The sequence below is a fragment of the Patagioenas fasciata genome, chromosome 8, assembly GCF_037038585.1.
Source record: "Patagioenas fasciata isolate bPatFas1 chromosome 8, bPatFas1.hap1, whole genome shotgun sequence".
Taxonomy (NCBI): domain Eukaryota; kingdom Metazoa; phylum Chordata; class Aves; order Columbiformes; family Columbidae; genus Patagioenas; species Patagioenas fasciata.
The window spans coordinates 30,196,279-30,220,223 of NC_092527.1; the positions used below are offsets into that span (position 1 = coordinate 30,196,279).

Below are 23,945 nucleotides of genomic sequence, written 5' to 3' on the forward strand. Positions count from 1 at the left end.
CAGACTTGTGTGGTTTTTCTGATGTTGTATGATGGAGATTCTTCCTTCCCTTCAATGGAGGCACTAATTTGGGCTTCCCTCTTCTATCAGTGCATCCATTTTCTAAAAATGTGCAAGACCATAACAGCTCAGCATCTTTCACCCCTCTTAACTAGCCCACAGATTACCAAGTCACCTGGGGTGGCGGGACAGAATTGGCAAGCACTCAGACACACAGTAAAATCACATCAGAGTATGATTACACTTTCTGAGGAAAAAAAAAAAAGGCTACAAGGAGACACACTAACTAGCAGACGCACAAATTGAAAGTCCACATGAATTTTACAGACCACATCTGCAACGAAATCTGCAAGGACCTGCAAGTGGCAGGGAGAGGCAGATAGCTTCTGTTGGGGTGTGACTCGTGCTTGCTCAGGTTTGGGCAAGAGACAAGTGTCATATTTTTTAATTATATTTCTTTTGTACTTCGATACCTGTAAAAAAAAAAAAAAAAAACAAAAACCAAAAAAAACCAAAAAACACAACCACCACCAAACACCGCTAGAAACTTTGAGGGTGCTCCTGGGTCTTTGGGAGGGTGGAGTGGAAAAAGTGGCGTCTTCCTGAAATGGCAGCTCTTTCCCGCTGCAAACTGCGTGGGGAAGACAGCTCAAGAGTGAACTGGATTATATCTGCCTGGGATCCAAACAGGCTGTGAACAGTGCCGGCTCAGTCACGCAAGGGGATTCTACTGAAGCTTTCAATTGCCAGATGACAACAAGGATATTTGTAGTTACGAAAGAAAAAGGGAACCAAGCAGAGGAAGAAGGTTTGACCACGATCTGTGGTGCAGAGATGAACCATGAGACAGTGAATGAAATGAAGGGCCTGAGAAATGACAAAGAGGGTGTAGAACAGAGGTAGATGAAAGAAATCAGGGGGAAAGCCTCTGTGCCTGACAGGGCATATTGCTGGGAATGAAACCCAAGATCCCTGGCTCAGCATTTCCCCACTGCCAACAAACATCCACAAAAATGTTTCTGTAATGCTGGAGCTCCTGGAGAGTGGTAACCAATTATTATAACTGTTTTGTATCTCTGCGGCTGAACTTTTGTTTGCTCGCAAGCGTGTAGGGTTGGGGCAGGAGGTCTGGAGACTACGCTGAAAGACTGCAATAAAAATGTAGCACTGCACTGACAGGAAGTTTCAAAATTCAGGTTGCCTGTGGGATCTGAACTTGCTCCTTTCCCACTTAGAGGTAAGTATAAAGATAGAAACCTTTGCTAGGCACATCTTTTCCCCACAGGATTTGCTTACCCTAAAAGTAAACCAAGCTGCATTTCTTTGACAAGCAGATTTTCAGTACTTTGTCTCATAATTCTCCATGTGGCTCCATGCCTCACTGTCTGCTTGTTGATAAATTCTCATTCTGAATAATGAATTAGCAACTACTTCTATTTATGGTGTTCATCACTGGAATACACAAGTATGGAGAGAGCCAAAAAAATAACAGCTTTCAGTCAAGTAGCCAGTCTTTTAATTTTTCATTTATTACTTTGCAAGGAGAGCTTCACTTACCAGGTAGCTTGTGTAAAACACATACCCTCATGGGTACAAATTTACAAACCAAAGATTTGAGAACAAGAACACTCAGAACTCATTTATCTGGATTTCTAAGAGGTCATTTAAGAAGTCATAAGAGGAAACATGATTCCAGGAAAAATATTTGGTACAAATAAAACCAGGGAGACCATCATTACCTCATAGAACCCAGAGAGTGAAAAGACAAGGTGTGCAAAGCAATATGCATGGAAAGAGAGGTGGAGAAAGATAAAGCTATTAGCAAAAAGGGGCTTGGACTAGAACTAAGTCCCACTCCAGTGCCTATCAATTCATTCACTTTCACAGAGTTCTTCTCTAACAGCTCCCACCAATAGATCTCAAGAGCTTTTAATGACTAACATAAAGGAAAATTGCTTATGCCCTTCACAGGGAGCTATATTATTCCTAATTTACAAAAGAGGGAAACTGAGGCATGAAGCAACCTCATCTCTTCTCTCACCTAAGCAGATGGCAGGGGCTGAAGGTACAGTTGTTCCTTCATTTCCTCGCCAGAAAAGCAATCACCTTACATTTTGCTAGAATAGAAAATTAAGATTCGCTGGTAATTTTTGTTCTCAGGCGCTGCACTTCTATGGAAACATACCTTTTTAAGGTAACACAAAAATGCTGACTGCTTTTAAAAGCTCCATTTTACTTACCTGCCTTTACTGCCATAACTGTTTCTATGGAAACTGGAACTGACCATGAACCAGTCGTACAACATGAATTCTCACTTGTCGGTTTTACATTTAAGTGCCACCTTCAAAGTCCTTTAACAAACCAGTAGTAATTGTATTGCCTAACGAGTTTTCAAATTAAACAAAACAAGAAAGCACATTTTCACTGAATGTTCTGCACAATATTGTGTAGGTGTGGTCTAAGTCCAAGAATTTTAACAAGTGTGCATGATATGACTCTCTTGGTTAAGGATATGATCTTTAAACAGAGAGACAGTTTATTAGCAGTAAAAGCCCTAGTGTGTGTAGTTGGACTTACATAAAGGTGACTTATACTACTATGCATATGTCTAGACTGCTGTCACAGAAACATACTGTAGAGATACTGAGTAAATGGGTAAATCAACCCACAGTGAGCTCTGTGCTCCCACGGCTGGCTGGGGTACATTTGCAGAGGCATATGTGTATGGTATTCCCTGTAGGTACAGGAGAGGGAATGCATTAGACTAAGTATTAGCCTGTGTTTAGTGGCTACTGTGGAAAAAATAAAGCACGCAAGCTTAAGGTACAACTAGTCCATACAGTTTTTCAGAATTAGAATCTGCGTAACTTAAATGTAGGCTCCTCCACTAATTTTACTTTAACCTTTCACACTTGTAAAAACTGCAGGGTCCGTTGTGCTCATTCATATTTTCCTGAGTTAATTCAAATGAGAAAAATCCCTTTTTCCTGTTACTAGGGAACAATCTTCAATAGGATGCACCCTCAATCACAGGAGTCCAGCATCACCAGCAAGGATGGGCTGAAACACTTCCAATGACGCATTCTTTCCAGAGTCACTTATCCATCTTTCCTGAGATTAATTCTGCTCACCTCATCTCTGACACTTCACAATTGATCAGTGCTTTTAAACTGCAACAGGGGCAGAACAGAGAGGGAAGACACTTCGTGTTTGCATCAACATCCAATGCATAGAAAATAGGTGGCTAGGGGTGTTAGGCAGATTCTACACACAGAAATGCATCTAAAACACTGGTGAGGCAGCATCAAAGTTGAAGGCAACAGGAAACATTAGATGCTGTGTGTATGACTATCCAAGCTGCAAAGGACAAAGATATAATCCTATTTTGGTATTAACTTAAAGAGGCCCTAAAGAACAATACAATCTCCAGACTATATTTTCCTCCAAGACTCAGCTGCTACAGCTCTCTCCCAAAACTCATCCAGCCCACACATTTGGCTGACATCCTCAGGAGAACTAGAATCTGCCTCTCTTCTAACCTAAGAGAGAAGATCACCTGCCTCACTGAGCTAGCAGTGTTCTTTTAAATTAGTTGCCATGCTCTTCCATATGGTCCAAGACACCACATACTTTCCTTTAAAATATCTTCAAATACATGCCAAGTAGGCGACCTGCCCATAATCAAGCAGTAACATATGGTTAACTCCTGAAGTGAGGCTGCATTTAGGAATCAATATTCCAAACTACTTTTCTCACAGACAGCCTTTGTCTTTAAGCATCACTTCAAACTGATCTGTAATCAGAGCAGGAATCTGAGAAGCAAATCACCCCTGTGGCCAACCAGACCTTTTTGTAGGCATAAATTAAAGTTGTGATCCCCCTCACTGCCACTTCATTCAGAATCTGGACTTCTTTCCCTGCTTTCCAGAGACATTCAGGGAGGGAAGCGGGTGGAAGACTTCTGCAATTCTTTTTTAATTCTTTTCTATTTCCTTCTGCACAGGTACATCCTTTCAGCACCTGTTCAGGCCCATATTAAAACCTGACTAGAAGGTACCCAACTCAAAGCAGAGCAGCAACACCAGGAGTAGGGCAGCCTGCAGGGAAACTAACTGTTGAGCCCTGCAGCAAGTACAGAATTTATAGCAAAAAAATGATTCATACATAGTTTTCCACTATGGATAAATGCACCATCTCTTTAAGGTCAGAGTTTTCCACAGGACTCTGAATGCAAATGCCAAATATTTTGTCATGGCCTTCTCTTAGCCTATATCTCACTGCAGCCAGGCCTTGGAATGAGGCATATAATACAACAATAAACCAGAGACCTGGCACACATGGGGCTACTCACTGGCTTTCCTCATGCATATGGTTTATTTTTCCCTGCTATGTCAATCCTTATAGGGCTTTACGATTACATATGCCTCCTGGGAGTCTGCTGTTTCAGCTGCTACAGGGAAGGTGCAGAGGAAAGAGGAAGGCTACATTGAATCCTTTCTACTCTTTTCAAGTTAAAGGTCTCGCCTTCACACCACTAATTAAACAAATAAATTAAACAGACAAGCCCCTGCAGCAGCAAGCCCTCTCTGAGGATAAATAATGAACAGTTCCAGTCTTTGAACTGTGGCTTATAACAGAGTTCTGATTATTCCAGATTAAACATCTTGCATGGTAACCTTCTTTAGGCCAATGTTATTTCTCCAATGTCTTGTGTTCCTCTTCAAGCACAGATATGGATAGTATTTTTCCCCAAAGGTGACAAGGGATAGAAGACAAAAGGCAACAAGGAGCATGGAGATTACAGTGGGTCTTCCTGGCTTTTGTATTTTCTTTTGCAAAGCATTTGATTTATGGTTTACCATTTGTGATGTAGAAAGCAATTTAAAAATAAAGGCTGATTCGAGAATCCTTGTCTGAACAGAATCCACAATACACATCAGTAGCACACACATTAGCCAGGGGAACCCAGACATGCTTGACAAGCAGTGGGCAAGGTAGCAGGATGGACGGAATGCAGGACCCCATTTCTGAATACTAGTTTTCCGAGAAAGGTGAAGACTGCTTTAGTAGAGGGAAGGCTGGGCACTTCTGGGAATACAATGGCCTTTTCTCTAGTTATTATCCTGCATGTCCTTTCTCTAACTATTATAAAGTACACATAAAAAGAAAGATACACAGCTACTACCATATGGAAAGACCACAAGATCAGTCTTTAAGCCAGAAAATCAAGTACTGACATGATCACTGCTCTAAACAGCTCTCTTTAGCAGCGACTTTTCTTTAGGGCTCACTGGACGTACATGTGAGGAAGGCCATGTCACGTCTTACTGCGGAGAAACAGCCCAGCTTCTTTTCCAGCACCCCTGCCACATTAGGATGTCCAGAATCAGTTTGATACAATTTTCGCTAGGAATAGTGAAGAAGTCAGCATGAATATTAAAACAAGTACTTGGACAGCTTCTCTGGAGCTGGACAAAAATAGCATTTGGAGAATCAGAATGTACTTTTTTCTTCCTCATATAGATCAGACCAGCTAATAGCAGCTTTTCAGGATCACTCAACCTTTCCTTCTCTCCTTTATCCTGAAAAGACCAGAATGATTGTATCTTATCTTCTCTCTTTAAAATGCCACATAATATCCTTCCATAGTGCTGACGACATCACTGTTACTCTCCAGAAGTTCCAAGACACGGTGCATCACCACTTCAGCCAGAGAGGGGTTGTAGCTCTGCTGAACACAACTCAGGACATGAAGGAAATGGCAGCCTTTTTCAGCATCTGCAGAAAAAGAGGAAAATGCAGTCAGGTGTAGAGGAAAGACTTCAGCCTCACTGTCTCTTTTTAACTATTATAATCCAAATTAGTCATGAAAATATAGCTGTCACAGAGGAAGAATGTCTTAGGTAGTAAAGCAGAGATCCATGTATTCAGAATGGAGAGATCCAGTCTGTGCCTACAGTTCCCCAGTTATCAACTGACTTTTCTGGTAAGTGTCAGGGCTGTAATGAGTAAAGATGGTAAAAGATAATCAGTCTTGCAAACTCTGATATATAGGGCTCATTCAGTACAACCTGATGATGAGGTTAATAAGAGTACCTCAACTGTACACCTATGCAAGCCATCCAGTTGCCACAACTGCAGAAAAAAACAAATTAAAATCCTTTGGCTCACACTCAACTTCAAAAACGGGCATAACAGAAAGGAGGTCTGTGACCAGGACCTGTAACTGCCTGCCCAATGCTGGCATCTTGTGGAAAAACTGCTCCAGTGCAACTTAAATTCACCTAGCAATGCAATCTCGTTCCTGCACCTACAATCACAGAATCATTTTGGCTGGAAGAGACCCTCAAGATCATCGAGTCCAACCATAACCTAACTCTGGCACTAAATCATGTCCCTAAGAACCTCATCTATATTTCTTTTAAACACCTTCACGGTTGGTGACTCGGCCAGTTCCCCAGGCAGCCTGTTCCACTGCTTCACAACCCTTTCCATGTAGAAATTTTTCCTAGTCCTTCAGACTACTCGGTCAGTTATGAGAGTGGAAAGTCACAGAATTTCAGTATCAAATTTTATCTCCTTTTAAGAGGAATGAACCATGAATGGGTATAAGAGAACAGAATCCTAGAGGGCAACTCAGAGACAAAGGTCCTTAATGGCTGCAGTGTTGCATACAGCTACTGTGTGCCTGGTGGAGCCATCATTTGAAGCTCAGCTGCCTCAGTCAACATTTTCTCCAATAGACCCTGCAAACCCACTAATCATCAGTGCTGCAGGCTCCCAGTCTCCCCAAGTATTGAATTCCACAACAGATTCATTCGTCCTCCATGGCTAACAGTGGAAAACTAGCCTAAATGAGACATCAGCACAAATGACCCTCATCATCCTCAGCTCACATGATGTAAATTTGATAAGGGCACTGAGAAACCACCATGGGTCAGGGAGGTCCCTGTATTTTCGTTATTGCTGCCTTTCTTCATGCCAGTCTCTACTCTAGAATCGGCTGAGCCCCAGAACTGTCTGAGAAGCTGCTGAGAAAGGTCACTGGTAGATAGGAGGCAGTGCTGAGTACTGGCAAATAAACAGTGGAGCCTAAATCCTATTAGCCTGTGATTCAGGCAAAGATATTTCTTTTGAGTCAGTGATCCAGCATGATGAAAGACCTTTGTTACTGGCAGCCAAAAATGCATCCACCACCCCAGGTAAGTGCAGAGAACAGAACAATGCCTTCTCCACCTGGCCATAGTGACTGTTGCAAACAAAGTGGGTAGCTGCATTTTGCATTAGTCACAGGTTTGTCATAAGAAGTTCAAACTGCCCATCCCTGATCTATGGTAACATAACTTAAATCTCAATGAATTAGACTGGTGACTCAGGTGTTACCCAACAGTACAGTACATATTTTCCTCCTAGATGCTAGTAGAAAATGGCATTTTGGGGTAGCTACAGGTGTATATAATCATTAAGTAACCCAGAAACACTCCTAGTCTACAGCACAGCTTTGAAAGAATACTGGGTTCTAGCTTTTGTTCACCAGCTGAGGTAAACCAAGCTGGGATTAACTGCCTTGCTTGACTACCAGGTATCAGAGAGGACAGTCACAAAACAAGTGCCATTTGCCCACTGTGGAGATCTCACACAGGGTCCATTTTGACATACTAAAACTAACTTCAAGGAGGTTTGGGTTCTTTTCCTCTCTACTATTAGCCTCATCTAAGCCTAAAACCAGAGCAAATTTGTCAAAACAAAAAACAAACAAGAAGTCCGCAAAAAAGAAAAAAAAAACACAAAAAAACAAAAAAAACCCCCACAAAACAACAACCAAAATAAATAAAAAACAGAAAACAAATCTGGACCAAGTCTACCATTTTGCACTTCAGTCTGGAGTCAAAATGTACAGTCATCCTTTTCTTCCTGTCTTAAGCCTCTAGGTAGACCCACAGTGGCCTCACAAGGGGGCATTTAAGATCAAGCTGTTGGGAATCACAACTGGACGCAAGGACTAGCGTTGTCAGGTAGGCCTATTGCAGATCAGGGTTTGCTAAGTTCTGACTAGGCACTCTCAGGACTTTTTTATTTGTACAATAGTTCCAGGCAACTGTGTTGGGCCTGAGAATGTGCCACAAGTAAAGCAATGGAGTGAGGCATTGCCTTCAAAACTGGCAGCTCTCATTGGAGAGAATTGTTCCATTTATCACAAGTCAGTCTTCCTGTCATGGAAGATTAATGTTATTCTTGAAGGAAAATGGGTAGGAATTTCCTGCAACAAACCAGTTAAAGCTCTTGAAGTATTAGCATGGTCTTATTTCTGACTACGAGCCTGCTCACCAGTCAGGGCCAAGCAGGTGAGTGATTGTGAGCCCACCAGCAGAGGGGGTCCGACAGCTACATCGAGCTCTGCGCTCTTGCATCACTCACTGACAATAAAATATCTGCAGTTCCCTGTTGGTTTTGACAGAAGCTTCCTGGCTTTCCTTCTCAAAAGCTTCTATTACCAGTGACCAGGATACTGAAAATGTCCTTCTGAAGACTAGCAGAGAAAGAGACACTGACCTGGAAATTGTCCTCTTTACAACAGGAAACTAAGTAGGTGGAAATCTTCAAGGAGAACAAGAGGCTTTGTAAAGCAGTTGCTATTTTTAAACTGCTCAGTTTGGAAAACATGGCTTTGGGGGCTCAGGACTCTTCAGAGTCTTTTCTGTGACTGATCTATGAGTTTCAATCTGCCAGTTGGAAACTCAAAAATAATATCACTTCACATAGCCTTTTTTCAGGATAACCATCACATACCAGGTCCTACAAGCACTACTGTAGTTATGACAGTATAAGGATATGAGCAATTTAAGATTATATGCCTTATGTTCTAGTCAGTCATTTATTCTGTACTAGAGTGCATTCTATCCTACAAATAGCTGCACTCCAGCAGCAAGTGATTCCTGCTGACATATTTTGCCCAATGAATTGAAAGAAACTCTGTAGCAATGTACCTGTGTAATTAGCAGACATTTAAGTCAAGCACAAGCTATCACTATGGCAATATGACACAACAGGCTTGAGGGACAGGGATAACTCAGAAGCCACATGAGGTACATTAGCTGAAAAGAAGTGGATTTTATTAGACTGAAATACCTACCTGCAAAGGACAACCACCTGAGCTCTACCTGAGCTTAAAATCTACAGAGACTATCCTAATGACTTAAGTAAATTTTATTGTTGACTTAATGTAGGTGGGGATTTCACCTTTCTGCAGGGTCACTCTCGTGTTAACTCCCCTGTAGAAACTGAACTAGCAAGATTTGCTACTTATTCAAAGTGCAAAGCAACAGCTGCTAGGTGCTGACCTAACTTCATTACACCTGGTTCCTCCCAAAAACTGAGTATTCTCAAAAGATACAAATCTAAAATAATGGCTACTTGTTTCAGATCCGAGAGGTTTGCTTCCTGCTGGGCACACCTGCTCTTTCTCCCTGCTCACAGGAAGCTGCCCTTGCACTCCTGCTTTAGCTATAGTGATTAGCTGCACCACCAACTTAGCTCTGAGTTCAAGGGTAAAGACAAGAAGTGTACGTAATCCAGCAGCAGGAGGAGATATTGCCATCAGTAAATCAACACCAGCTCATAGGAGCTCCGATCACACTGCTACTTACGCCTGGGTTTTCGACAGTCTTCTTTAATCACATCAAGGGTCACTTTAAGCAGCTCCTTATCATGGTCAGTCACCTGGAGAAAACAGAAGAAACCGGCAATTTATAGCAGTCTATTTCACAGCAAATGGCACAGCTGTTGAAAAGCAATCCAAAGCCATGATGTATTCTAAACTAACACTGTCATAGTTACAGTCTGCATTATATACTGCCTCCAAGATTAATAACGTATGTTAAATCTTCAGTTGTTACTTTTAGTACTATTAGCAGCATACCTGAATTAGGTGAAGACCATGATATACCAGAATTCAACCCAAAAGAGGGCGACCAACTCAGTAGCACACCAAGTTTCAACCTAGTCCAATAAAGAGAAGCATCCCAGGTCCCAGGCTTGTGTGCCCAGCTGCCTCAGCTCACAGTTTGGCAACCCAGCGAACACAGACTGCATTTGGAACTGCAGAAGTGTGTCAGTTTGGTGCTGAGTTACAAAGAGAATAACTCAGTGGGTGACACAAAGATAAAAGCAACCACAAAATAAGCTGCAGATAAGCAGAATTTGGATGTCCAGCTTCTCTTTCTCAAACAATTCTACTATTTCTGAAATGTTACTACTGTTACTGCTGGCTATGAAAGTCATATTCCTGAACTTGTTGCAACTACAGCTCAGTTCCTTACATGGTATAGGTCCTTGGAGCTACCAGGTTTCTGGAAAACCACCCCTTTTTCTTGCAGCATCCTTATTGCTTCCTTAAAAACACTGTGAATCCTTTTGGAACTGGAGTCATTTTTTGACTTCACCTGGATGGGAAGAAAGGAATGAAGAAGGTGGTGAAAAATCTCAGCTCCACTAAGTTACCAGCAAAAGCTCCAGTTGATTTCAAAGGCAAGGGGACTCAAGGTGATTTTGTTACACTTTTTTCTTTATTTTGTAATTCACAAACCATATGTATGTATGTATGTATGAACTAACCAACATCCCAGAGCTTAAAAAAAATATGAACAAACAAAAAAACAAACCACACACCATAAGCTCGTGCTGTTCTTAAGGAACCACAATCTCCTAACTGCCTTCTTTGTATTTAGCAGCTATTTGATTATGTACTGAGAACTTTCTTTTGGAACAGGCTTGTGGTGCCAGCAGAGCATTTGGCTGTTTAGCTAATCAAGCTTTGCTCATATTCAGAGTTTTCCTGATAATAAGGGTAGGAAGACAGGCAGATCAAAGCTTTGTAAGGTAACACTCAGGAGGAATCCAAGTGCTGGGGATTGGATTCCCATCTGCTAACTTGAAACTGAGAAAGTGTCCAAGGAAAAGGAGGACACTGGCAAGAACAGTATTTGTTTCTTCTCCCCTTCGTTTCCAAATTTTTACACACATTCTGGTCATGCTATCCAGAATTTCTACACAGCCTAATGAAATGAAAGGATAAAGAGCATGCAAGAAATTAAGACTGGTATATGAGATAAGGGAACAAAGGCAAGGAAAAATTATGGATAGATAAGAGCAAACTTACACTTCTCTATCTTCATCTGTCCTACTATGCCCTTCAACCTCCCACTTATCTACACAGACTACTCCATTTCCCCAATTGCTGTTTCCTCATCAGTTGGGAGCACACTGTGCTCCCTGTGGTTTTCCTGGGGGATAGAGCTAATCTACTTCCCACAAACCAACATGTGATAAGTAGAACCACACCAGAACAACCAAAGCAATATTTGCCAAGCCATTTCTTGAGCTATCACTATAAATGCTCCCATCTTGTCCTGAACAAAAGTATCAGACTTCACATATCCTACACTTCACTCACCAGATGCACTCACAGAAAGCTTAGGAGTGAAACAGGCAACCACCATGTACCTGAATTAATTCACATGAATTTGTGAAACAGACACCACATTAGCAATATAAGATTATCTTTTCACAAAACATTCTATCAATCTATTTGCAAGTCTTAAGTGAAACTCTGACTGCCTCTGAGCCTGGAAGCTGATGTGCCTAACTGGGAATAGTGGAGAGATCCAATAGGGGTATTAGGGTTAGCATGCACCACAAGTTTCTCCATCCCCTTTCTCCAGCTAATCCTCAATATTTCAACAGGCTATCATCACATCCCTCCCTCTCTCTGTCCCACAACAGCTATCTACCTTTTTCCTCTCAAATCAACACTCAAAAATAGTTGCCTAATAGTTCTTCAAGATCATTAACATGGAACAATGGGTATTCTTCTCAATTCAGTTTTCTCCTTCTGTTCCAGACTGAAGGACTTCAGTGCCTGAATATTTGTCTGCTCCGCTGTCCACCACAGCTATGCCAGTTTGGATAACGCTGCTTATAACTACAAACTTGATCATACGTCTGGACACCATTCCAGTCATAGCATTAATACCACTATCATATTTCTCTTCATAGTGCCTCTTCTGATGAGCTGAAGAAACAAACATAAAATGTAGCAGGAAGGGTTAAGTGAAGAGTGAATATTTGCTCATGGAAAAGCACATTCTCATAGCCATACATAAAAGAAAGAGACTTTGCCTCTTAGTCAAAGGCAGTAATAAATCCTCAAGAATCTAAGAAACTGCTAGCAAAGCAACCACCTCAAGACTCTGATCAATTTTTAATGTGAAAGCAAACATTTGGGGAGAAAAAAAGATAAAAATACCCCCAAAGAAGCACAGAAATTATTCAGTTTGGCTTTACACTGAGATCCCGTCAGAAAAGGGAGATAATTAAAAACAGAGTCTGTGTGAACTGACACACAGCTCAGCCTGGATGAATAGTGAAACAGAATCACTAAGAATGCAAGTCAAGGCACTGACAGAGTGAAGGCAGAGAGACAGGCTGGGGGGCAAGAAAACAAGTAAACAGCTGCTACGTATCAGCACCCTCTCATATGTGCTGCAGAGCCCAAGGGAAAGGGCTCCATGGCAGAAGGACTGTTTCCAAAGAGCAAATGAGGGCTCCTGCCTTCTTCAGGGGTTTTGATACTAGTGTGCTCTAGAACATGCTTCCCCCTCTCCATCCCTCCAAGTAAAGCAATAACCAAGGAGTTTCTTCATGAACACAATCCAAAATGACTTAAATCTGTTCACTTGGTGCACCCAAAATATCTCCAGCATTTCATCCTGCAAACTCCTAAGTCAATAGCACTACTTCCCAATACCCTATCACTTACTTTTAAGCCAAACGAGGCCCTCATTTCCTCTGGACCTGGATCTCCCCCACTCAGAGCCAACATATACCCGAGCTTGTGATTTAGTCTACCGAGCAGAAATCTGCAGGAGACTGAACATAGAGCTATACAAGAGAGAAGAAATCTAGGACTATGAAATCCTATTTGATTTCACATCCCTGCTTTTATTTCAGGAAGAGATTGAAAAATGCTGGTACTTCAACAGTTATGAAGATGTATTGTAGCTGCTAACATAGTTCCTTCTGAGTCACAGCTTATTAGCCATCACTTCACTTTTACAAAGCTTTTCATCTGAGAAGTGCAGATATTAAGTAATTTAACTGCTGATCCAAAGCACCAGCAGCATTTAAAACCGTATTTTGAATTTACCTCTCACAATGTCCACACCTCGTTTTGCACAGTGCCCCCTTTGGCATGCCTTAGTTTCAGGGTGCGCCATTTCGAGTTCCCTGAAGTGCTGACAGCAGGGTTCCTCCCCTTCTCCCAGATCAGTTTCTTTTCAAATAAATGAAGTTGCACATCCAAACACAGGAGCATCCAAAATCATTCATCGCTTTCGCAAAACACGTTCCCCTCAATTGTGAGAGCGAAGCAGCTATTAAATAACAATTTTATCATCACTACCCTCCCTCCCAAGACCCGCCAAGGGCTCTGTAGCAAAACCAACAGAAGAATCCATGTCTCCAGAATTAAGCTGATATTTTAATCAATGTATTCCATCTTAGGAGGTCTCACACAGCTTAGTGGTGGTGCTGTGCAGCTAGTTTTTCTCAGATCTTTAAAACAAGACAAATTCTCTGTACAATCAATAATAGGTCAAAGAATGAAGTGGTACAGGAATTAGTCAGTCTGTTCAAAGCACTGAAAGTATGTAACCTTTGGCTCATTATGAATCACAACACACCCTGATGGTGTTAAAGTTTCCTGGTATAACCACACACGTGACTCTACTCATGGAATTGCCCTTTGCAATTTCCCATGCAATGTTTAATCCTTGGCTTAGACAGGTGACAATTTTAGTAATAGTAATTCTGGACATGTCAGTCCTGAAGTCCTATAATAAGCTTTGCAACACAGATATTTAAAGTAGCAGTAAATCTTCCTCCAGAGGAAGGAAGACAAGCACATAGCATAAAGAATGTATAATGCACTATGTTATACCTACAGTACAACGTACAGGGTATATACAGCAAGTATGAATAACACTGTAAAACTCCATGCTTTAACTATGTGCCACTGCCGACCTTGAGATACTATTCAAATCAAGAGAAGTACAAACAGCAGAGCCAGGAAAGCACAACCCAGGTTACGTGTCCAACCTGGTGACATACACAAACTAGGATCCTAACACTAAAATAGTACACACTATAGCTTATGCATGGAAGAAGAGCATAAAAATGGTTAATCAAGACTGGTTGGTTGCAAGTCTTATTTAATTGAGTTGAGAAACTAGATGGATCAAGTTCACATGTAGTTTTCTTTAAAAAAAGGAAGCAAAGGCTTGTCTGTTTGCCAAACATAGTTGACTAAGTCCAGCACAAGATTACTTTCTTGTTTTCGTGTTTTTTTTTTTTTTTTTTTTTTTGCTGGTAGTCTTTCTTACAGTACACCTCTCCAGGCTCAACAATTGTTTTCAGGTTATGTGAAATAAAGCTCCACTGGCTTTAAAAATTGTAACAGATTTGTTAATTTTTCAATTATTTTTAAAACCACCAAGCCTTCCAATTCTCTTACCCACCCTCTGTAAACTATAAAATTAAATCCTCCCTAGTTTTCGTCTGAGCAGAGGACATAATGTGAGTCCTGACATGTGCACCTACTAGAGGGAAATTTATTCTGGAGAGCCAGATGACTGTGCTGCTGGGGAGCCATTAGGACTACGACCAGGTGTTGCAGGGCATGTATGAGATGTGGACAGGGCTTATGTACAGTAAGCATGAAAAGGAAAAGAGAGATACTGCCTACCTCAAGCTATCTCCTTCCATCTTCACTCCCTGCTCCACTCTACTGCCAGTGACTCCACAGCAGCTCACTGCCTCCCTGCAGAAAATATTCCATGAGCAGATACCCTCCCACTATGATGAACACTGCAAGTACTTTAAAAGTTGGGAAAGAGATGAAGTGGGTGCACTACATCTCCTAGGATCACAGGGAAAGGAAGGGAGAGGCAAGAAAAGAGTTTAACAGCAACTGTGCTCTAGAACACTGGAATCAGGGTTAAAAAAGAGTTATACATCCAAGCAACTCATCCTTTCACATCCAGAAGTGCATGAAGTGAACAAGGGTATATACTGTGGCATGGCCTAATTAGTTTGGTCCACTCATTTATCTCCTGTCTTGCCAAATAGGCATGAAATACCATTGTTCCACATTAACAACATTCTTTATCCTTTTGTTTTAAGAGCAATGCAAACCAGAAGACTACAGAAGGGAAAAGAAGAGGGACAGAAATCAGATCTATTACACTTATTTTTGGGGATCAAACTGGGTACTTGACCCTTTGCCCATTATGAGAAATGACACCTTCAAGAGACAGACCAGAGGAACAATGAAATGCATTTCCAGAGCACCAGGCGCTCCTCTCTAGGCATTCAGGTCACTTGACAACTGCAGGTTGGTTCTTACGCAAAAATATATAAGCCTCTTTGCAAGGAATTAATACCAAAGGGCAATAGGGAGAACTGCGGTTTCTAAATAGGCATCTGCATGCCCAAATTCCTGCGACATATACTCACGCCTTTGCATCAGGGTCAGGAGCAACTATAAATTATTATGATAGCTCCTCATGCCTGCTGACAACACTGATGCTACATTGTTCTTGTTGGTTTGATTTTTTGTTGTTTTTTTTTTTTTTCCCCCCTTTTAATGTTTGCTCTGCACAAGTTCCTACTTTAAACGGCATTGCAAGTCTTGATCTTTCTACATTTCTTTGCATCTTGATCTTTCTACAAATGCTGAAACTTCAAAGATGAAAGTTACCAGTATTAGTCACAACAAGTTTAACTTCCTTTAATGTAAAGTGTTTAGGAACTTTTGATACTGTTTTAGCTAGTTCGGAAAAATATCCCGTTCCATGTTGGATATTCTAGTATAAAACTTTGTCGTCAAAAATGAGAGTAGCTCCTGTTATGGTTTGTATCTATGCTTGCTTTAAAGCAAACAACAAAAACGCCTTTAATAAAAATAAAATAAACAGCTATCAAGAAGTAGCTATCAGAAGCAGTTCAACAAGGCCAAGAATAAAGTTACTTTTCGTTATTGTTTGACCACATCAACAAGTGACTGGTTTTTATGTTGGGTTTTTTAAGAATTAAACAAATGTCAGATGTTAATATAACATAGCACTTAACTTACAGTACATATCAGAATCAGGCAGTGAAAATTACTGCCATGGATTTATTTCTCTACACAAAACCAAAAAGTAAATAAATGAGTCAACTACACTCTAGTTTAAGTTTCAGTTGCCATTGGTAACACAGTAAAAGCCATAACACTCTTAGTTTCCAGAAATTTACCACTTCACATCAGTTCAGAATCTGGTTTGTAATTTATCTAAATGACAGACTAATACAAAGCCATTTTACAAAATGTTTTTTTTGTTCTATTTTCCATTCCACAGTTGATCAAGAGCATATTGTCTCACTGGGAAGTTTCTTAACAGTTTGGTTACACATAATTGCATGTAAACTAATTTCAATTAAATCCTACCTTCTGATCCTTTCAATCATAGCCTTTCACAACAAGGGATTTCCAACATAAGAAACACGTAGCAAGATGCACTATTCATCCATTCATTATAATCTCCTTTTGAAAGCTACATCTCTAGTAATACATTGAGTTTAAAATGAGATAGGAGACAGAGACTTTGTGTTCCTGTCTCCCGGTCAGATTCAGGATCTCAAACATCTGTCACAAGCCACTCAAATACCTTAAAGAGTTCTCCTTTGTCATATTGCCACTCTTCACAGCTCTAGATAAGTTAGTGCCTGTCACAGACTGTACGGTTACTCAGCTCTAATACAAGATTACCCTTAACAAGAGAATTTTCTCATATGGCTTTCTTCAGTCCAGTTTCGTATCACAGTATGTTTGGGATTGGAAGGGACCTCAAAAGATCATCTAGTCCAATCCCCCTGTTGGAGCAGGAACGCCTAGGTGAGGTTGCACAGGAACACGTCCAGGCGGGTTTTGAATGTCTCCAGAGTAGGAGACTCCACAACATCCCTGGGCAGCCTGTTCCAGTGCTCTGTCACCCTCACTGAGAAGAAGTTTTTTCTCAAATTTAAGTGGAACCTCTTGTGTTTCAGCTTGATCCCATTACTCCTTGTCCTATCATTGTTTGCCACTGAGAAGAGCCTGGCTCCATCCTCGTGGCACTCATCCTTTATATATTTATAAACATTAATAAGGTCACCCCTCAGTCTCCTCTTCTCCAAACTAAAGAGACCCAGCTCCCTCAGCCTTTCTTCATAAGGGAGATGCTCCACTCCCTGAATCATCTTTGTTGCCCTACGCTGGATCCTCTCCAGCAGTTCCCTGACCTTCTGGAACTGAGGGGCCCAGAACTGGACACAATATTCCAGATGGGGTCTCACCAGCGCGGAGTAGAGGGGAAGGAGGACCTCTCTCGATCTACTGACCACCCCCCTTGTAATACACCCAAGGATGCCATTGGCCTTCCCGGCCACAAGGTCACAGTGCTGGCTCATGGTCATCCTGTTGTCCACCAGCACCCCCAGGTCCCTTTCCCCTACACTGCTCTCTAATATGTAACTTCCCAACCTATACTGGAACCTGGGCTTGTTCCTGCCCAGATGCAGGACTCTACACTTTCCCTTGTTAAATTCCATCAGGTTATTCCCCGCCCAACTCTCCAGCCTGTCCAGGTCCCACTGGATGGCAGCACAGCCTTCTGGCGTGTCACCCACTCCTCCCAGCTTAGTGTTATCAGCAAACTTGCTGATAGCACACTCAATTCCCTCATCCAAATCGTTAATGAATATATTGAATAATACTGGCCCCAGTACTGACCCCTCAGGCACTCCACTAGATACTGGCCTCCAACTGGACTCCACACCATTGACCACCACTCTCCGGCTTCTCTCTTTAAGCCAGTTTGCAACCCACCTCATTACTCTATTGTCTAGACCACACCTCCTCAATTTAGCTGTGAGGATACTGTGGGAGACTGTGTCAAAGGCTTTACTGAAGTCAAGCTAGACCACATCCACCGCTCTGCCATCATCCATCCACCTTGTTACATTCTCATAAAAGGCTATGAGGTTGGTCAAGCATGACTTACCCTTGGTAAAGCCATGCTGACTGCCCCTAATGACCCTCTTATCCCTGATATGCCTTGAGATGATACCAAGGATAAGTTGTTCCATTACTTTCCCAGGGACAGAGGTGAGGCTGACCGGTCTGTAATTACCCGGGTCCTCCTTCTTGCCCTTTTTGAAGACTGGAGTGACACCTGCTTTCCTCCCATCCTTGGGCACCTCTCCCGTTTCCCAAGACTTGGCAAAAATGATGGAGAGCGGTCCAGCAATGACTTCAGCCAGCTCCCTCAGCACCCGCAGATGCATCCCATCTGGACTCATGGATTTATGCATGTCCAGACTATTTAATTGCTCCCTAACCCAGTCATCATCGACTAAAGCAAACTCCTGCGTTGACCTGGCTTCATCCGGGGTCTCAGGTGTACAGGGCTCCCCAGGACAGCCTCCAGCAGAGTAGACAGAGACAAAGAAGGCATTCAGCAATTCTGCCTTCTCTGTGTCTTCTGCCGCCAGGGCACCCACCTCATTCGTCAGTGGGCCTACATTGCCTCTGGTGTTAGTTTTATCTGCTATGTATTTGAAAAAGTTCTTTTTGCTGTCCTTGACCCCTCTCGCCAGCTGTAATTCTAAGGAGACCTTGGCTATCCTAGCTGCCTTCCTACATCCTCTAATTCCTCCTAAGTGGCCAGCCCCTGCTTCCATGACCGCCTTATATTCCTCCCAAGTGGCCAGCCCCTGCTTCCATGACCTGTAAACTCAGCCCCTGCTTCCATGACCTGTAAACTCTCCTCTTCTGCTTGAGCATACCCAACAGATCCCTGTTCAACCACACAGGCCTCCTGGCTCCCTTCCTCGACTTCCTACATGTGGGGATGCTCTGATCCTGAGCGTGGAAGAAGCAATCTCTGAATGCAATCCAGCTCTCTTGGGCCCCTTTTCCTTCAAGCAGTCTTGCCCATGGGATTTCCCCCAGCAATTGCTTGAAAAGGCCAAGTTAGCCCTGCTAAAGTCCAGGGTTGCAATTCTACTTGCTATTCTGTTCCTGCCACACGAGATGCTGAACTCCACCATCTCGTGGTCACTGCAACCCAGGCAGCCCTCAACCTTTACTGCTTCGACCAGACCCTCCTTGTTAGTGAGGATGAGATCCAGCAGTGCACCTCTCCTAGTCAGCTCCTCCACCATCTGCATGAGGAAGTTATCATCAATGCACTGGAGGAACCTCCTGGACTGGGGCTGGCTGGCTGAATGGTCCTTCCAGCAAACATCAGGGAAGTTAAAATCACCCACAACAACCAGGGCCTGTGACTGCGAGGCCACTCTCAGCTGCACATAGAAGGCCTCATCAACTTCCTCAGCCTGATCTGGTGGCCTATAATAGACACCTACAACTATATCACCCCTGCCAGTCTGTCTCTTGATCCTGACCCATACACTCTCAATTCGTTCCTCATCCGCTCCTGGGCAGAATTTAGTACATTGCAGTTGCTCTCTCACATAGAGTATGTCCTAATTGACAAGGTTTCCTCAAGCTCTGTAACTAATTCATTACTAAAGCCAAAGCTTTTGTGGGTTTTGAATTGTCTGAAGGCACCAGTCTCTTATCTGTTTGTTTACACTTTAAAAAAGTACACGGTATTATTTCACCCCACTAAAAACTTGAAACAATTACATTCACTCACCTCCTGACAGCTGGGACTGGGTAGATGCAAAGCAGCCAGCGACACCAGAGAATCAATTGTTTCCAACTCCTGTTGGTAAAAGGTCTGAATTTTGTTTTCTAATAGAAAGCCTTTCACTTTCTTGTACAGCATATTGATTGAGAAATTCTGACCCTCCAGGCCACTACAAGGATACAAAGAACACATCAAAAGGCAAGAAATATGCTACTAACATTTTTTAGAACAACTATGTAAAGTTAGCCTGCTAGACTGGTTTTCAAAGGTCAAAAGGTATTTCACTGTCCTTAAAGAATCTGAATTTAAACCCTTAATTAAAACACACAATTTTTATAGGCAATAAGCATCCAACTGTTCCTCTTGAAAACACAACTCTGTTACAGCAAATGACTGAAGATCTGCAGCCTCTGAAATCACACTACATGCATCAGACCTGCCAAAAAGCATCCAACTACCGTTAAGCTGAATAAAGGCTGTTTCACCCAGTTTACTGAGGTTATGTATCTGCAATTTGACAATGACACAGGCAGAAGTTGAGAGCATTTTGATGGAATAGCTCCGTATCCTTACACATAAAACAAAATCAAGCAAGGGTATTCCTCCATCTAATCTGTTGACCTCAACCCCAAATCTTGCTCCAAACCCCATCTTTCTTCACTAGGTGCAAGAGGTCCATACACAGTATTTTACTGCATTCCTACTAGTCACTTCAGTTCAGCATTATATTTCTTTTCTCAGATTATGGACAGGTATCTCATCTGTATGAATCATCAGTGATTTGGGAGAAAAGCAGGTTGCTACTGTATGTTTGTGCAGACTCTTTCTCCACAGTTATTACAATAACAAATACACAATAATAAAATCCCACACTTTGCCCCAAGACCAGTCTGGATACTGCACTTACCTCTGGCCCTCCTCAGGGCCTTGGAAAGGTTTGTCGTAAACTTCTCTATAGAGACATGGGAGCTCCAGCATTCTTGAAATCTGAACATCACACACAGGATCATCCACTTTATCTGGAGCAGCAAAGAGAACACACATACTTGGCCAGAACTGCAGTATTAATCTTGTAAGCAAGCATACCTGAAGCCGCACAACAGAGCTTCCCAGGCCAGTATTAAATTGGCAAATTTTGTTCACTGTTGTTTTTATAAAAACAAAACCACAAAGGCCATTCTTGCTTTTACAGCTTACAAGGAGGTAAATGACCTGTTGTGGTACATTGTAGATTATGCTTTTGTCTGACAATTTATTTAACCAGTATTTGTGATCTCTATTTTACCTTTCAGCAGTCTTTACAGATGAAAGTAACACATAGTAAAGAGCTTTATTTGGACCAAAGTGAAAGCAATTTAGAGGCTATATGAATTGCATCTCTCCTTTAATGAAACAATGGTATTATTACCAGCCCCTAGATGGGTTATATATTCATAAATCTTCCGTCTGGAAAGTAGGACTGAATTCCATCTCAGATTTTAGCTAGAGCTGAAAAATCCACAGACTTTTTATCTGAGCCACACAGGGTTTTTAAAAAATTGGCTTTCCTCCACCAAAGGAATCATTTCAGTATTGTCTCTGAAATATTGCCCTGGGGAAAACCAACTCTTACACAACAGCACAAACATGGAGGAGAGAAGAAGTTAGGTCACTGGAACCTGTTAGGGTTTAAGCAGTGGACTGCAGAACCCTGCTGCCCAAAGAGCTGCCAGATATAGCAGCAGAACCTGTGTGCAGATCTGTGCCCAAAAGACTGAAGGTGAGGAACAATTCTCAGCCATTCTGAAGAGTCAGAGTTTAGGAGACCCTGGGCTTCAGTGCTACAATGTCCCACATGCTGCTGCCAACCTATGGCACGGATTATACAGACTACAGCAAACAGCAACTGTTTCTCCAAAGCAGCTGATGCTCTTGATGATGTGTGATATAAAAGGTGACCAATTCCCTTCCCATGGGCTTTGTCTGTCCAACACAAAGAAAACTGAAGAGCAAGCCACTCTCACAGTTACCCAACCACAATATTCACATAGCGTTCCTGTATGCATGCTAGTCATCTTTTAGAGATTTTCCAAGAATGCCTCATTTACAGGCGATCTAATCCCACATATTAAGTAGTTTTCTAACCTTTTACTGCTAAAATTGAAATAAAGTCATATAGATGAAAATCTATACGTGAAAAATGAGAAGCCAGAAAATAAAGTGAAAATTATTCAATTAATTACATGCAGCTTAAGTCTTTTCTCAAATTCAGACAAAGTTCCATATGTCACAGATCCATAACACTCACAAAAACACAAAGCCTGAATTTCTCTTTGTTGCCTGTAGGTTCGGATCTGACCTCTGACCCTGACAACATCGCCAATCTCCAGTTTGGTTTTCTGGCTCACCATTTCTTGGAGTTTCTTCATCTGTTCAAGCACAGTGAGACTGCTGGGTGTGCTTGGACGACCTGTAAGAAGTGGGGGAAAGGAGATCAGGCATAAAGGCCAAGATGACTGTCCTTTTGTATTTATTCATCCAAACACCTAAGCAACACAGTCATATTGCTAAAAAAGGGGTAAGGTCCCAGGCACCATGTGTCCTGGGTAACAAAACGTCTGGGTGACAAAGTTAATTTACAGTATTATATTTATATAAATAGTTTACCTGGGGAAAGTGTAAAAGAGAGGAGATATGGACTGACCACTGAAAATGCCACAGATGGGTTGTAAAATTGAAACATTAATTTGAAATGGGTTCCGTATTTTTTTTATTTTGTCATGCTAAAATGGATGTGAGGGGAAAAGAAAGGCCAGATTAACTTTTTATATAAAAGAAGAATGAGTCATCTAAGGTGGGACCAAAGTATTCGTGTGACGCAATTTGATGTCTACACTGAGGTGAATGCTACCTGACAACTTCCCATTTACATAACGCACCTTTGCAGGAGAGTAAATACTTCATAACTTCAAACCTGATTAATGATCCAAGTATCTCTGATCACAATTACAAAAGGCTGGAAGAAAATTTCCTGAGCCCCCCAGGAGCTGTTTTCTTTAGCAGGTACAAATGAATTAATTTCTATTAAAAACATAGTGCCCATTAAAGCACTACTGAGGTACATGTAAAAGAATAACACAAGTCTGAAACGAGCATCCTGCATCCTCATTCTATTTTAAGCAGCATTTCCTGAAATTCCTTTAATGAATTTAAATTCCTCATAAAAAACTGAATTCACTGTGGGTCCCCCTTTTCTTTTGAGAGCTGTGCCTCTCCAAAAGTGAGAGCTGCCTTTTAGATTCCAGTTGGGATCATTTATACCACTTGTCATATTATTGTTAAATGTAAGCAAGAAAGAATTATCTGCCTGTATAAACAGGCTTGTTCCAGAGACATCAGCGTTTTTAACTTAAAATCAAGCTTTGCTTTCCACATTCTATGCACATGTAACCCTAATACTGGCAGATGACACTAGTAACATTTATTTCAGTAGGATCTGATCAGCTCCATAACACAGTTGCCATTTTACCACATGAGCTTTCAGAAATGTCCAAAGTAGAAATTATTCCATACTTTGATCTATAAGAAATGGTGGGGGGAAAAAAAGGCAATGAGAAACCGAGACACTAGGGTGCTGTTCTGTTATTGAGTGCAATAATAAATTCATTTCCAACACACAATTTCTGCACATTTAGAACCTTCCCAAATCATAAAAGATCCCTGCCATCCTCCCACTGTGTTTTAAGCTACTTTTGAGTTCATCGCTGACAGCCTATGCATCAGCAGGAGGATAATACGAATTCAAGCAAAGACAACAAGATGGATCCTGAAACTACTGTATCACGAGGATGCAGGGAACATAAACCAGGTTGGTAGTCAATGGACTGACTTTGGAAACAGGAACTGTGGCATTTGGCAGATTTCCAGCCTAGTTCCTCACTAGATTAAGTCAAAAGAAGAACAGTATGAAGAAGATTCTCTGAACAATGTCACAACATAAAACTGAAATACTGTATTACTCAAATAAGGAAAAGGCATGACAGGATGTGGCGACTGAAATTTAATTAAAAAAAGAGAAAATAAAAAAATTTGGCTCTTCTGCAAGTTTGATTATTTACTAAATTACGTAAGACAGACACGAACAAAACATGCACAGTCAGAAGAGGAATTATTTAT

At 41.7% G+C, this 23,945-nt stretch overlaps 1 protein-coding gene across 5 annotated transcripts in view; it reads right to left on the reverse strand.

Moving 5' to 3' along the window:
• Positions 1-1,506: 1,506 nt before the first annotated feature.
• Positions 1,507-23,945, reverse strand: part of STN1 (STN1 subunit of CST complex) — a 48,097-nt gene continuing 25,658 nt past the window's right edge. For 4 of the 5 annotated variants that reach the window (XM_071812123.1, XM_065843348.2, XM_065843347.2 and 1 more), the window contains 6 exons: positions 22,078-22,239; positions 20,698-20,809; positions 19,797-19,959; positions 10,320-10,442; positions 9,648-9,720; positions 1,507-5,778 (listed from right to left, as the gene is read on the reverse strand). In XM_071812123.1, coding sequence (XP_071668224.1) covers positions 5,621-5,778; positions 9,648-9,720; positions 10,320-10,442; positions 19,797-19,959; positions 20,698-20,809; positions 22,078-22,239 — 791 coding nt within the window. In that variant the 3' untranslated portion in view covers positions 1,507-5,620. The remainder of the gene's footprint in view (positions 5,779-9,647; positions 9,721-10,319; positions 10,443-19,796; positions 19,960-20,697; positions 20,810-22,077; positions 22,240-23,945) is intronic. The other variant, XM_071812125.1, reaches the window with a different exon arrangement.